Source organism: Falco naumanni, chromosome 6, assembly GCF_017639655.2.
Source record: "Falco naumanni isolate bFalNau1 chromosome 6, bFalNau1.pat, whole genome shotgun sequence".
NCBI lineage: Eukaryota > Metazoa > Chordata > Aves > Falconiformes > Falconidae > Falco > Falco naumanni.
The window spans coordinates 69979980-69996080 of NC_054059.1; the positions used below are offsets into that span (position 1 = coordinate 69979980).

General features: G+C 37.4%; 1 protein-coding gene across 2 annotated transcripts in view; it reads left to right on the plus strand.

The window, feature by feature from the left end:
* Nucleotides 1–16101, plus strand: part of ASCC3 (activating signal cointegrator 1 complex subunit 3) — a 280895-nt gene that overhangs the window by 23762 nt on the left and 241032 nt on the right. For both annotated transcript variants that reach the window (XM_040597335.1, XM_040597334.1), the window contains exon 4: nucleotides 652–1235. In XM_040597335.1, the coding sequence (XP_040453269.1) occupies nucleotides 652–1235 (584 nt within the window). The remainder of the gene's footprint in view (nucleotides 1–651; nucleotides 1236–16101) is intronic.

Sequence of the window (16101 nt, forward strand, 5' to 3'; positions counted from 1 at the left end):
CAGTGACATTTTGGTTCATCATATGGAGGTTTTGCATATGTTTTCCTTGAGTACCCTTGTGAATAATTGTGTAAAGAGGTAAATTCATGTTTGTCTCCTAATATATTTTTATTTGCATAATGTGATATTTTGTAGATATAAATCCAAATTCATGCATTTATTTGCTTTAATTTCTCTGGGCAATTTCTCTACACGCATTCTGTAGTAACTCTGCTGGGAATTACTACAAGAATGTGGTAATTCCCAGCTGAGTTCTGTCTGTTTAGTCTGTTATGAATATTCAGATTAGGTAGTGAATAAACAGTGAGACAGAGTGGAAATTTGTTACCTTTAAAAAGCTCATAAATACACCATCATGAGTTTAAGACCTCAGGCAAGTTTTTTGTCTAACTCAGAAAAATGAGAAAGCATTGATAATCCTCAATATGAATTTCTAGTGAGTAGAAGCATAATGAAGACAGATGCTTTATTATCATATACCTTTTATAATTCAGTACATTGCAACAATTGGTACTTGTTGTTATGGTCTTCATTTCATATCTCTGTTGATGAGAACTGCAGCAAGAAATTGAATACAGTTATGTTATAGGCAATGAAAGAAAATCAGTTTGAAGTATATAAAGGTACTTTTTTGCTTTTTTTCATTAACAGTTGGAGCTGAGAATGGACAAGAAGCAGTTGAAAGCGGAGCTGTTTTTCTCTTTAAGACATTTCACGGGAAAGAATATGTTGGCCGTGATGAGACGAAGGTGATCAAGCAGATGTTTGGGCCATTTCCATCATCATCTGCTACTGCAGCTTGCAATGCCACATGTCGGATTGCTTCTCACTTCACTGAAGAACAGCTTACAGCCCTCATACAGATGGCTGAAGAGCAAAATGGTGATAACAGGGTATTCTTTGGTAAAAATATAGTGTTTTCATTTGATATGCATGATTTGGATCACTCTGAGGAGCTGCCCGTGAATGGTGAGGCTGATACGCAGAAAATTATAAGCTTAGATTATAACAAATTTCTGAATAACCAGCTGAATCACTTACAGAATTACTGTGAAGAGAAATCCGACCTCAAGTCTTTGGAAAAAGTAGATGATTCTTTTTTGTGGTGTGAAGTTGGAAAGTATCTGAATGAATCTCAAGGGGGTACCCCTGGAGGACCAACAACAGAAGACCTCTGCTGTACTTTGTATGAGATGCTCGCTTCTACCAAAAGTGGCGATGAACTTCAAAATGAGGTATAGTAGCATATTAACCATACTACATGTATTTGAAAGTTGCAGAAATACACAACTATTTCATACTGGATTATGTCCGTATACTTTATCCAAGTGTCATTGATATTTTGATTTTTTTTTTTGTCTTGAAAAAAATTACATGGAAGCATCTTAATTTACCGGGCAGAATATGGGAGCAGCATTAATTTCATGTGAATAGTCTCCTTTTCCCCATAACAGACATGCGGTTTGTGGGGGGAGGGGTGGGGTGGGGTGTTGGCCATTTGCTCAGCTTCCCCATATTTTCTTTTTAAGCAGCAGCCAAATCAAGCTACTGTATAAAAATGTCAGAACTTGCGAAAACAAATCAGTTAATTTTCCTGGGCAGGTTCCATCTGCAGTTTCAGAGCCTTCCTGTAGCCGGAAGGAAAGCTGGAGGACTGTGCAGGTGGTGCTACTTTAAAACTTTGTCACATCACTTCCATTTCTTTCAATAAGAACAGGGGGTGGGTTTATTGCAAGGGCAGAGAAAGCTTGAGGGAGAGAGAACAGATGCTGGGAGACTGGAGTTGAAGCATAAGCGTAGTGGTAGAAAGGGGAAAGAGCATGATTAAAGGCTGGTGAAGAGGCTTTCAAGGTGTGTGCAGGAGAAATGATTGGATTAATCTAGTCAAGAGAACTGTTTTTGAACGGGGTTGGGATAGAATTCCTGCAATTTGCTTATTGTTTCTTCCTGTGCACTCTTATGTCTACTTTGTTTTTCCTTATTTGCTCTGCTTTCATCCCCTGAAAATATCCAATACTTAAATCTCAAACTGACTCTTCAGAAAGACTTCAAATGTTGAAAATTTGCTACAGAAATACAACTGATGGTAGGAATAGACAATCCTGTGAAAGACAGTATAATGAAAATTTGCTGGATTTTGCCATTACAGTAGTAGATTTTGTTATTCTTAACAAAAAAGTAAGTGATAGAAGACCTGAATATTTCATTTTAAGTTTAGATAACTATGTATTGGTGTCTATTGCATAGTGATACTGTTCCCAAAGCCCTCGTCTTGTTTCATTTGAAAGTCAATAGACCACATTTCAGCTTTCCTTTGATCTGTGTTCTGTATATGAATATTTTCTTACAAACTTATTCTGATTTGAGAGCCTAAATATGAATATAAAGAAAAGCTGATATAATTTCTACTGCATTAAAGTAGATTTTGAAAAATAACACTTTTATGCGTGTCTGCAAACAGTTTCATATTTTGGGTGGTTTTATTGAGGGGAGATATGTGAAAATGGACAACTGAACAGATCTTGGAGAAAGAGATTGGATAAAGAAACTTGAGTGTCAGATGAAACATAAAGGCGTTCTTTTTTTATTTGCCATAGGGACCTGAAGTTTATAATTGTACGGAGATAAAGATTTCAATTTTTTTTTTCTAGATCAGCAAAATACTTTTCAGATATAGTCACAGGGTATGCAGAAATAATTCCATACTTATGCATAATGCATACTTAATCCTAAATTGAATTTGTAAAATATTAAAGGAAATGTTTGAAACCTTTCACTTGAAGCAAGAAGAAATAACTTTTTTATTTTGCAATGGTATGATTATAATGGATTGCTAAATCAGTTGGCAGACAGTTCAAGCTATCAGTTTATGTGGATCACCAATAAAGACTTCCTTTCCTTTGGCTCTGGTAAAATGTCTGTTCTGATGGCTTTACAGGAATTTTAATTTGATAATTTGAAAAAATTATTTACTCTTCCAGTAATCGGAAGATTATTTAGCAAGATTAAATCCTTTTCTCTTGTTACTAGAGAAAAAAGGATTCTTTCCCTTGAGTGTCTGAAACCTGTTTCTTACTTTGGATTTTCAAGAGCTGTTAGAAATAAAAAATACATTTTGTCCTAGTTCTTATTTCAGCCCCCATGTTGCCTTTCCTTGCAACACTCTTATTATTTCATTGTTCATTGCACAATGTGGGGGCTGAGAAGGGGGTGAGACTAATTTGAACCTGATCACCTTTTCTTAAAAGCTAGTGGCATTTGTATTGTGCTTTCTGTAAGAGTAGTCATGACTTGAAAATTTCTTTGGACTTTGGATTTTAACATCACTTAGGCATTATTGGGTTTTTTATTACAGCAACTTTACTGGTGGCATCACTAAGAGCAGATGGTGGTTTTAAACCTGAAGGTAACCCATTTCTAGAATTAGGTCATAATTTGCCAAATGAGATGGTATAACAAGTATGTGAATGATCATGGATCATGCATACTGAAAATCTTACATTAATTGGGGTGATGCATAGATGCTGAGGTCTCCATGCTCTACAAATGTTTTTTTTTCTTTATAAACCAAGAAAAAAAGAACTATTGATATGAAAGGATAATTCTTTGTAAATAAAAATCCAGATCAGTAAAAAAAATATTAATATGTTAAAATAGTGGCTGTGTCTATTCTTCTGTCTAGGAAGACAGAACTGTCTGTTTATTATTAAACAGGAAAAGAACATGCTGGTGTTGAGGATATAGGTGAGTGGATTTACTATAAGACAACTTCATTTGATCTTTAAGCAAAGTTTATTAAGATTCCAGATCACATGAAAACTATGAGCATTTTTAGATCATTTCCGAGGTGACAGCCTGGGTTTTTTTGTAGCATATGTATAGGCACACACAACATGTATCCTATTTAGGTTTTTAGCTACTTATGAACTGTACAAGGTGAAATAAGCTACTTCCTCCACCGCTGTATAGCTTATGTTTAAAGTAGTTGGTGAGGTAGAAGAAAGTAATACTTTGTTCTTTGTTGTCACTGTTTAAGAACATTCCACACTTCCTTTGGGACAGTTTGTTTATCTGGTATATCACTAGTGACTCTTAATTAGAGGAAAATTGATTCTTATGCTTGGAGTGACAAGGGAGTTATAACTTAGTGTTTAGGGCACGTGCTTTTCATTGGGGACATAAAGTCTAGTAAAGCTAAATGACAACTACTGGAGCATGATTTCACTGTATGTCAGATTTTGTTGAGTATGAAATGGTAATGATGCGGTAACAAAACCATTACTTAAAAACAGGAAGAAAAAGCTGATGACAAACTGTGGAGTTTTGCTCAATAACCATTGTGCTTTTTTATTGTTATTTTTTATTAAAACTTAGTATGCAGTGCATTCCTCCAATTCCAGTACTCAGTTTCTAGTATATGGCACTTCCATAATGAAGACTGGAGGCATCTGAGAGTATTTTATCAACTTTGCCACGTAACCCATCCCAGGAAAACTAGGAAAAAGGTGGAGGGGTTAAGTCCCTCTTTGGTTACACCTCTGCCGTTCTCAGAGGGTGTGCCTCTTCTGTGAACTCTTGACATAGTTAATTTGCAAAATTTTTCTGAATTTTATTTTGGAAATACTTATCTCTATTTTTACACTAATGCAGAGGTGCATTATCCCTTTATCTTCAAACAGGAAGAAATTTCTATAGAGCTAAACTAACTAGAGGAAAAAAAGGAAATGCAATGAGAATTGTGTTAAGATCTAATTTATACTGCACAGATTATGAAAAATTGTGCAGTTTGTCTCAGGCAAGGGAAGGGACTTTGCCCAAATAAAATTAAGAAACCTTAATGTCATTCAGCATATTAGATTAAATGGTGTTTCTCAGACAAGATAATGTTAAATGCTGTATAAATGACTAGAACACCAGGCTATGATGTAAAACAGCAGAACTCTTCCAAGAAAATTACATTGTTAGTAGTTTGTGTATTATGTGAGTAGTACATATGTTTACTTACCTCTATATATGATATATTTATTTCCCTATAAAGGAAGACACAAGTGTTTTACTGCTTAGGTTTCTTTTGTCTGCTTTATAGTTTTGACTGTCTCCAGCTCCCTGCATTAAAAGCTAGCATATAAACATACTTGAACTATAGTATCCAGGACTTCCATCAGTTAAATATAATCCAGCTATATTGCAAGTTGTTGTGGTAAAAACATTCCTTTTTTTTTCATTTCTAAGGATAATTCATTATTCATCATTCCTACTGAAAAAGCGTGATATGGCTTCTTCCTTGTTGTCATAAGCACCTGAGAATATTCGAGTAAGGAAAACTACCATAAGAGACCAAAGGGTAGTAATGTGGAATTTGAAGGTGTTGCATCCTTCCTTCAAGCATCAAAAACATTCCTTTCAAATGAATGTAAACCTGAAATCGGAAAAGTACAAGTTGTGGAATATAGGTTTTTATATGGGGGGGGGAAGGTCAAGAGTTGGGCAGCACCTCTTCTTGTATGTATTTCTTAATAGATGCATCCAGTAATATTCTCATCATTAGAGCCAGAAGGTTACACCTTTATTACAGAAATGTCGTTCTTGTCATGCTTATTTCAGAACAGAAGTTAATAGATTATTTTGTTGTTTCATGAACTAGGATTTTTTGTGTGATGTTTGTGTGTCTCTGAATGCTTGATGTAGCCACAGGCTTTTAGACAGTTTTCCCCTGGCTCTGCTGTGTGGAGCTTTATTGTCTCTCAGGCTTCTGTCTGTAACTTTTCTTTAGCTGCCTTTGTTGCTAGTAGCAATATAATTTTCGACTTTTTTTTTTTTTCCCAGTGCTTGGGTTAATCTACATGGTTTCTGTTGCCCTGTCTTAATCCTACCACAAATGTCTGCCAATGTGCTTTGTTGGTCAAACCTGTAAATGCTGTTGGGATCAAGAACAAGGGGAATTTAACTAATCTGTCAATTCAGCAAACTGGCAGGAAGCTCCTCTGTGTCTGACACCAGCCTTTCTGCAAAAGTAGTACAGAAGAGTGAAGGAGAGCAAAATCTGTTCAAACTTTCACAGAATCCGGAAGGACCTTTTCTGTCAGTGATACAGTATCTTAAACTAAGGAAGACTCAGTAATAAAGGACTATGGGAAAGTTTGTCCCAATTTCTCTGGTGAAGACTGCTCCAGAGTCTTGTTGCCTGGGTGGTGAAAATGAATTCGTTATCTGCTTTCTGGCTTTATTCAGGGCTGGTTTATGATAAATTTTCCTGTGCTACAGTTGTCCTTTTTTTTTCTTTTTTTTTTTAAACCGATTTAGAAAACGAGCATCAAAGAACTGCACGTGTAACTTTTTTTTTTCAGACAATGCTATTCCTTTTAAACTCTGCCCTTCCTTTCATTTACCCTTTAAGCAGTTCCTTGCCAACTTTTAATTCTTCTATTAATGCCCAATTTCATGAATTTAACAAGTTCTCATGTGGAAAATCGCAATGCTTTAAAAGTCCAAATGTGAAACAACTGCTATTTATTCATTCACTAGATAAATGAAGTGTTAGACCAAGTGATGTATCAATAGCAAGCCCATGCTACGTTTATGCCGTTTTCCAGTTACCTGTGTGATTTTTTCAAAAATATATTCTTTTAACTCTTCTGCAATCATATTTATATTTTTTATCCACAGTATAATTGCACTTATAGGTGTGTGCTCCCTGACCTACAATTTTATGTGCCAGTGTCTAAAGATTTATGAAAGATTCTCACACTCAAGCTGCAACAGTGAGATTCAGTGAGATGCAGTTTGTTGAGATCTGAATTTTGTTCTTAGCTTCCATGTGATCACTTTTACATCCATACTCTTTATTCTTTAACCAACTTATCCTTATATCCAAAACCATTTTTCTTTAAAAATCAGAATTGTCTATGATGAATTTTAAAATTGAAATCCGTTGAAATAACATGTCAGTAACTAAATAATGAAGAGTCAAAATTTCCCTTTCAAAAGGAAAATTTATGTTACAGTAAGGGACCTAGTTAGCGAAATCACCTGGTCTGTGGAACTCTGAATGGAAAACACGCCTGGATAATTTCAAAGCAAAAGACACAAAAATTATTCCCTGATGTAGTGATATAAACCAGTAAATACAATCATAGAATACCAGGTTGGAAGGGACCTCAAGGATCATCTGGTGCAACCTTTCATGGCAAAAGCATGGTCTAGACAGGACAGCCCAGCACCCTGTCCAGCCAGATCGTAAAAGCGTTCAGTGTTGGGGAATCCACCACTTTCCTGCAGAGATTGTCCCAATGGCTAACTGTTTTCATGGTGAAAAATGTTCCCCTTGCGTCCAAGCGGAATCTCCCCAGGTACACACTACCCCTCGTCTTTACCGTGTGACTCCTTGTAGAAAGGAGGTCTTCATCTTCTCTGTAGCCGCCCTCCAAACACTGGAAGGCGGTGATAAGCTCTCCCCTAAGCCTTCTTTTCTCAAGACTGAACAAACCCAGTTCTCTCAGCCTGTCCTCACACGGCAGGCTTCTCAGTCCTTCGATCATCTTTGTGGCCCTCCTCTGGACGCCCCCCAGCCTGTCCACATCTGGCGTTTTGTATAGCGGGAACCACGACTGAACACAGTATATTCCAGGTGTGGCTGAGAAGCGCTGAGTAGAGGGGGACAGTGGCTTCTTGATCTGCGCTGGTGATGCCCTTGTTGACGCAGCCCAGCATCCTGCCAGCTCTCCTTGCCGCAGCAGCACGCTGGTCGCTCATCTCCAGCTTCCTGTCCACAGGGACCCCCAGGTCCCCTTCCACAGAGCCGCTCCCCAGCCGCGTAGATCCCAGCCTGTGCTGCACTCCTGGATTGTCTTCCCAGGTTGCAATGTTGTCCTTGTTGATCTTCATAAGGTTCTTGCTAGCCCACCCTTCCAGCCTGTCCAGGTCTTCCTGCAGGGTGGCTCTCCCTACCGAAGCATCCCCTTCCGCGCTTGGTTTGGCATCATTGGCAATCTTCATCACGGCAAGCTTGATCCCATCACCCAGACCACCTGTGAAGGTATCAGACAGCGTTGGGCCCAATATCGATCCCGGGGACCCCACTTGTGACAGCCTGCCAGTTTGAAACGCAGCTGCTCACCACCAGCCGCTGGGTGCGGGCTGCGGGCCAGTTCCCCGCCTGCCGCACAGGCTGCCCGTCTGGATCACAGTGCGTCAGGTTCTCCGGGAGGCAGCTGCGGGCAACCGAATCAAACGCCTGGGAGAAATCCAGGTGGACAATGTCCATCGCTCGCCCCATATCAACCAGGCATTTGCCCTCGGTGAATCTGTGCTGGCTTTTCCCAGTCACGCGCTTCATTGGACTTGGGATAGCTCCCAGGAGGATTCGTTCCGTAACCTTCCCAGGGACTGAAGTAAGACTGATGGGCCTGTAATCTCCTGGGTCCTCCTCTAAGCCCTTCTCGTAGACAGGGGTGACATTAGCCTTCTTCCAGTCTCGTGGCACATCCCCCACTCTCCGCTGCTTCTCACAGAGTAAGGAGACTGGCCTCACAACACCGTCAGCCAGCTCTCCTAACACCCTCAGATGGCTGTTGCCAGGGCCCATCGATTCGTAGGGGTCACGCGCCTGTAACAGCTCATGTACCAGCTCTTCCTTCACTGATGGTGGGTCTGTTTTCACCAACCTGGATTTTTATTCCCAAGGCCTGGGGCCCAACAGCGCTGATAAAGACAGAGGTGAAGAAATTAAGAACGTGTTGAGAAACTCTGCCTTTTCAGTGCTGCTGGTGCCTAATTCACCTCTTCTGTTTAACAGCAGGCCAATGTTTTCCTTCTGTTTCTTCTTGTTTACATACCTGAAGGATCCTTTCTTGTATTTATTTACATGTTTGGCCAATTTAAATTTGAACTGAGTTTTTGCCTTTCCAACTGTGTCTCTGCACACCCCAGCAATGCCCTTGCCATTCTGAACAGGTTTTTGTCTGTTTTTCTATCTCTGGTACACTTCTCTGATTGTGAGCAGACTCCGAGTCTTGTCACCAGTGGGGCTTAATTGTACTGGTAAAGATAAATAAAAGAAATATATAACAGGAGATGAATTTTTTTTCTTTAATTTTTTCCCCTTTGTAGTCATCTTTTAAGAAGTCTTTCCAGTGTACCCAGTCAAATATAGTGTAGCATCACCAGCATCTGAAAGCATACATGTTTTTTTACAAGTAGGCAGTTCACGTATAAAGCTGTTATTAAATGATGGTTGCAATTAAATAAGGAAAAGGCATTCACAGATTTTATTATAAAGTCTTTTCCTGTGTTAGACAAACTTGGATTTCTGTGTGGTTTTTTGATACTTGAAGACTAAGTTGTATTTCTACAATTGTGTATACTTCAGCCTGCAGCAATGATTTTTTTAATTGTTTATTTATTTTTAGAATCTCTTTATGTCTAAACTAAAACACAGTAGACAGATTTGGCGATAGAAGTAGCAGCCTCACACTGCAGGTTGCAAGTCACAGGGCGTGTCATTCACAGTAAACCAGGATTAGTCAGTTTTGCTAATTGATCAAAATAGAAACTATAGAGGTCAGCAGTCAACAGATAATACAACTTTTTCCTATTACCGTTAATTACAGTTCATTTTTTTTTCCCTCCAGAAAGCTTTTTATCATGTATCTCAGGGATACCATGGAAAGGTGCATAATTTTTTATAACATATAAAGCCTCTGTGTGTTGCTTTTTAGTATTGGCTGCTGAAACAATTTTAGATATGCATATTAATATTGGGTAGTATGTTACTGTATAATCTGATGGGTTGATAAAGGACATAAAACCTCTTAAATTTTCTTGGATCATGTTCACTGTTGTGTTTGCTGGATTTGTTGAGGGGAAAACTACCCTCAGCGTTTCACAAGTGCTGCAAGGAAAGAGTATGTTGTGGGGCTGGGTAAATACCACTTTAATCTATCATGAGTATCTTTCAAAAAGCCCCCACAGTTTTTGGGTTACTATCGCTTTCTTTATCTTATGCAGCCCCCTCTTATTTGAACAGAGCTTTCTTTCCTACACTGCCCCACTGACCCCTAAAGTTGAAAAAGTTATATTTAAGAAATGATGATACTGCATTTCACATGATAGTCTGATCATGACAGAAAGTGTGTCTAGACTGACTGATCAGTACTTGCCTTTTATTCTGGGGAACGCATGTCATTGTTTCTTTTGACTTTATTTTTAATGGTATTTTATTAATAGGTATTCTTGTTTAATTTTGCTTATAAAATGGAGAGGAATGCAAGCAGCACAGAGGTAAAGCTATGAAAACTATTTGTAGTTATTACTTAAATGTTAGGCTTTCTTAATTGACATCACACTTACGCATTTTATTGCTTTGAGCAGTGAGATCAAGAAATAAAATCTGAAAAGTGTAAGGTGGTGTCCAGTATTCCCGTGCTGAGTCTAGCAAAGGTTCGTAGGGATGATGAAGGGTCTAGAGCATCTGAGGTACAAGAAGAGACTGAGAGAGCTAAGATTGTTCAACCTGGAGAAAGGAAGGCTCAGGGGGATCTGATCTGATCAGATGTGATGGTGAGAGAGTAAAGAAGGTGAAGCCAGACTTGTCTCAGTGATATCCAGTGGCAGGACCAGAGACAGTGGGCATAAACTGGAATGCAGAATATTCCATGTAAACATAATATTTATTGTCACTGTGAGAGTGGTCAGACACAGGAGCAGTTTGCTCAAGAGGTTGTGGAGTCTCCAATCCTGGACACTAGATTATTTCTAGAGTTTCCTTCCAACCTCAACCGTTCTGTGATTCTGTCATTTCAATTTAATAAATAGAAGTAATTTGAGAAAACTCTTCTATCTATTACTAATTCTGTATTAATTTAAGTCTTCATTTTTGATGCTTGATTTCTTGCATTAAAATCAAGTGTAAGCTGTCCCTTACCCTAATAAGTTCTTTTTAAGTTAAAAAAAATCTTGTTTTGTAATAAGTTCCTTGTTAGAATCTCATAGTAAGTGGAGTAGCCCTTTTAAGTACTTAGTTTTAACCTTATGTGTAACGTTTAATGAATTACAGCATACAGGAAATAAATAGTCCTTGTGTTGCAAGTAATCTCAATTAGGTTTTAAAGTGACCTTGATTTCGGATGTGTTAAATTGGTCACCGAATTTAAGTATCTATAAATAATGGACATTTGTTGTTCAGAGAAATTTAGTTTCCTGCATTAAACAAGAATCTGTGTAATGGTCATTATTCTTTTACGAGAAAATACATAGCATCTTAATTTACATGACCAAATTTCTCATCCCCTTTAAAAGCCTAACATTATTTATGTGAAGGTTTAAGTTTTTTTCAGTGTGTAAGCTAAGACAAATGTAACATTGTGAAATTACATTGAAATACAGTTCAACAAGAAAGAGCATACTTCAGAGCTCATAATGCAAACCAGCTACAAAAGGATTTCTGAATTCCTACAGACTGCACACACTTATTCACTCTTTCAGGTAAATGAATGGAAGAGCATATACAGCACTGCGCAGTATCACATTATTTGAGAGTAAGACTAAGCAAACATGCGTAGATTTTGTTTTGTACTAGCGACTTGGTGTGCTGTCAGTAGCACACACTGCAGACACTGTTCTTTATATTTACGTCTTGCTCATTGCTTTCATGAGTAGTCAGAACTTGTGTTTACATTTCACAAATAAAACCTGTATTTCTAACTATTAGTATCCAAAAATGTAATGACCTAAGAAACACTTAGCTCATACTTCTAAACCTGAATTCAGTTTAGTAATTCTTAGGTCTGTATTGAGAGTGATTCTCTGAGCCATCTGAATATGTAATTGGTTTTAAAGGTGCTAGTTTTGAGACCTTTCTTCTGACATACTGTGCAGGTTGCAACAGAGGTGCTTTAGAGAAACAGGCTGCATTATCGGTGTGCAGTGCAATCGCCTCCGGCTCAGTATTTGACTAATACTTCTGCTTGGCTCAGAGGGCAAGTGGCATTTGTTTGCATATGCTGGGTAGCTCTTGCCCTAGATATAAGCTGACCTTCTCCATCAGGAAAGTGCAGTATGCAGGTGTGAAAGTAGGCATGGACTTTTCTTTCCGTAAGCAAAAAAAGCTGATGCTTTGTGTCATATTTTGCTGCTTTGTAGAATGCTGGATATTGGACTTTGCAGATGCTAGCTCTTCCAAATATCAAATATGAATGTTTGTTTGAAACTCAGTTTTACTTGTCACTAGCTCGGCACATCAGTCTAATTACATGTGCTTCCTTGTTCCCAGAAGGTTCTCTGTTCCCTGTCAAAGCCAACGTTTGGCATTTTTGTGTAAGCTGTCGCTCTTCTCTTCAAGCTTAGGACTCCCAGCTGCAGTTTTTCTAATGCAGCTGAAGCAGAACCAAAGGTGCTCTGAGAGCCCCAGTGCAAGGCTGCTGTTTTCCCTGCGTGGTTTTCCTCAAGCCGTTAAGTGGAGAAAGACAACTTCGGTGTCAAAATGCGATTTGGCAGAACTTGAGGCCAACAGAATTAGTTTTAGCATATAATCTTTAGAAAAAATAGTGGAAAACACTTTTTGAAATATAATAAAAAGCATAATTTACGGAGACATAAGTAAACAGTACAGCTTGTTAGTGAATGGGAAATTCAAATTAGCCAGAAACAGAAGCCAGTGGTGAAATGGCTGGCGATTGTCCAAAGTGAAATAAATATGAAAATTGAATATATTTTGAAATAATAATTAAACATGTAAGTTCAAAGACAAAACCTGTAGGATAAAATACTAGTAGTATTAAAATAAGTTGGAGATTCATACTTGATTTCAAAAGTTTTTGTTTTTCTACTAGTTGTCTTACTCTGTGCTTATCTTTTTAACTTATTTTACAGAGATGGTTTCTGAACTTGTGTATGTATAGCTGGTATTTTACACACACAGCCAGTAAAATAGCACCATTGCAAAACAGGATTGCACTAACATGTATTTTTACATGGCTTGGGAAATTTTTGCCACTTAGAAGAGCTTCAACATTATGGTGTCATTGCGTTTTTATGAGACCGTCGCACTGAGGAACTGGATATTTGGTTATACACTGACTAGTTAACTACTTTACTGATTTTTTAACTAGTATTATACTATTAGTCTTGAAAAACTGGTATAAGCAGATGTAATAATTATGTGAAATATTAAACAAAATTGAATGCTCTTGTGAACAGAGGGTAGTCATACTCCAAGTCTTTTGTTCAAAATGGAAGATTGTCATAAAAACTGACTAAATAGCTTGGTTTAGAACATGAACTGGTTTTTATGAGCTATAGTATTTATTACCATAGTTATTTATCATAAGAGACAAAAGATGTGAAACAGCTTTCAGAAATTCATTAATAAAGGGAAAATCTTGGATATTTGATGCCAGAAATGAGTGTCTCAGGAGTACATTTCTGTCATGCTGCAGAAGTTCTCCAGGCCTCTAAACTTAGCATGTTAAAGCTGTGCCGGAGCTAGGCATGGACTCTGCAGAAAAGCAACAAAAGCATTCTGTGCTTCAGCATCTTGTATTACTATATATTATATAGTATAAATACAGAATATTATAGGCATAGTTATACATTACTGTCTTGTATTACTTGGCAATGTTTATTGAGTCCAGAAGTTTGTGGAGATTAGGTCTTTGGACGCTATGTGTAAGAATAGCAAAAAAACATAATACTTTGTTATGTAGAAGTCATTATTAAACCATTCCTTATGAATGTTGGAATTTTAGAGTAAGGAGTTTACTGACCATCCTTACTCAAAGTAATCAAATGTTAAATGTCTTGACATACTACTTGAAGTGGCATTATTTAAAAAAATGCAGATGCTGAAAACATGAGAATATTCACCCAGGTATGTAGATACTTAAATAAAACCCAAAAAAGGCACAACCAGAAAATTTTATTTGGACTGAACATATTTCAAAGACATCAACATCTCTTATGTTTATATCCCATTGTAAAGACCTTAAAGACCGTCATTGTAAGTACTGCCAGATGCTTTCAGTGTTAGAACTACATCTCATAGTTGATCTTAACTGGAGAATGTGTTAATATAGACTGCCTACTGATAGGGAAAGCAGTTTCAGAAGATGACTTCATCATTACTATATATAGGAGGTGCTAAAAAATAATTGGAAAAGGGCTCACAGGAGGTCCATCATGTAGAAGGCAGCATGTGAAATAAAGCATGGATAACTGAGGAAATGAAATATGAAGAAATAATTGCCAGTCTGGCTTGATGCGAAGAAGTATCAGTAGTACAAACATATTTAGTGTGGGAGTAATGCATCAACGGACTGTGGCCTGTGGTAAAAGGCACTCAGAGAGAGGGAGGGGATAGCAGTAGACTGGCAGCATAAAACAAACGTTTTGTAAATATTGGCTGCTCTTCCTAGTGAGGAAAAATCTCACCGAGAGTTTCAGTTACTTTCAGATTTTAGGCAAGCTTGTTTCCGGTGGTAGCATAGCTTTTGCAGTAACTAAGCAATTTTCACTGTTAAAAGAAGTGTGCATGAGCATCAGCTCTCAGAACTGTTACACACAGAGCTATTGTATACTCCATGTGAGTGGTTCTCCAGGATGCTGAAAGTTACCTAATTGCTCCATTTGGACATGGAAATTCGTTGCCTCTAAGGGCTTTAAGCAGACTCTGAGAATCCAGAGTAGGTTATTATTATTTCAGTAAATATTCAATATCTGTTTTTATATAGGACATAGCTAGATTGCCAGTGCTCTTCAGAACTGGAATTGTCATAGGTTGTATTGTTATGTCCCTGTACCTGTTTACATACTTTCTACTGTTGGTGCTAGTTTTTAATTGTTACCGAACCACTGTTCATTTGGTATCTTTTTTTGCAATATTGAACAGAGTCTGAAATGATAGTTAAGATGTTACCTAAAAAACATATAAGGTACTTGAAAATTTGGATTATTTTTGGTGACTATTTTTGGTCACCTTCTGGTGATCCAGAAGGAAAGGGAAGTACTTACCTGACTTCTAGAAATGTTAATCTTTTGCTCCTGGATTAAGTCTTAAACCAGGCCACTAGTAATTGTTACTAATCTACTAGTGATTGTAAAGTTAGTTATACATTTCGGAAACTTACTGAGGATCCTTGTCTGATGGTTTACAAATGGTTATGAATCCCAAACTTCAATATCATAGTTAACAAATTTTTTAGAAAACATGGAAGAGCAATATCTAGTAGTTTTTTGAAGTATCTGGGACATAAGAAGAGGAAGTGCTCATAGCCACAGTAATTTTTTAATAGTTCACATTCCTCCTACTTTTATTCTGTCATTATTTCCTTACATCCTCCCTGAAGTCACATCTAAATTTCATTTGCAACACTCCCTGAATGCTGTATAGCTCTTTTTTTGTCTTTGAACAATTTACAGACTTCTGCCAGGGAACTTTCCTGAGGACAGACAGAATTCCATTGCCATTGTATTACTTCCATGTAACTGTTTACTGAAAGTTAATTTGTTAGGTTTGTCTCTTAAGTCACACACAAGTTTACTATGTGAAGTTGTTTGCATAGTAGAAAATAAACAAAATTCAGTCTGTCCTTAGAAATTTTTATCTTGGTTAAAATCAATAAAGAAGTGGGTTAGCTCTCATTGTGAGGCTCCTTTGACAGAACAGTTCAAAAAGCTACTGTTTAACATCCATTTTGACATAAAACTCGCTAATTTAAATGTTCACTGTTATGTATATGCAACACCACATGAAAACTTTAGATGTGATACTATGTTGAAGTAATTTAATCTTCACTTTTCTTAATGTATTTTGAAATTAGAACTTTAGCTTTTAGTTGGTTTGTGGGTACCCTTCCATCTCAGATATTTTCATGTCAAAGCAACTTATTTCATAAAGCATGTTTGGTTTAAAGTGTCAAAGTGTCTCTTCCTTATGTTCAGTAAAAGGACTTTCTAGCCCTAACAAATTAACATATTACAAAGCTTATTCCTTATTAACTAGTTCACAAAAGCAGTACCCATTTTGGGAAAGTACAGGCATATGTGGATCACCCCCTGTGGTGTTTTATCTTTATCTTATCATCAAAGCTTCTAACTTGGCATGAGACT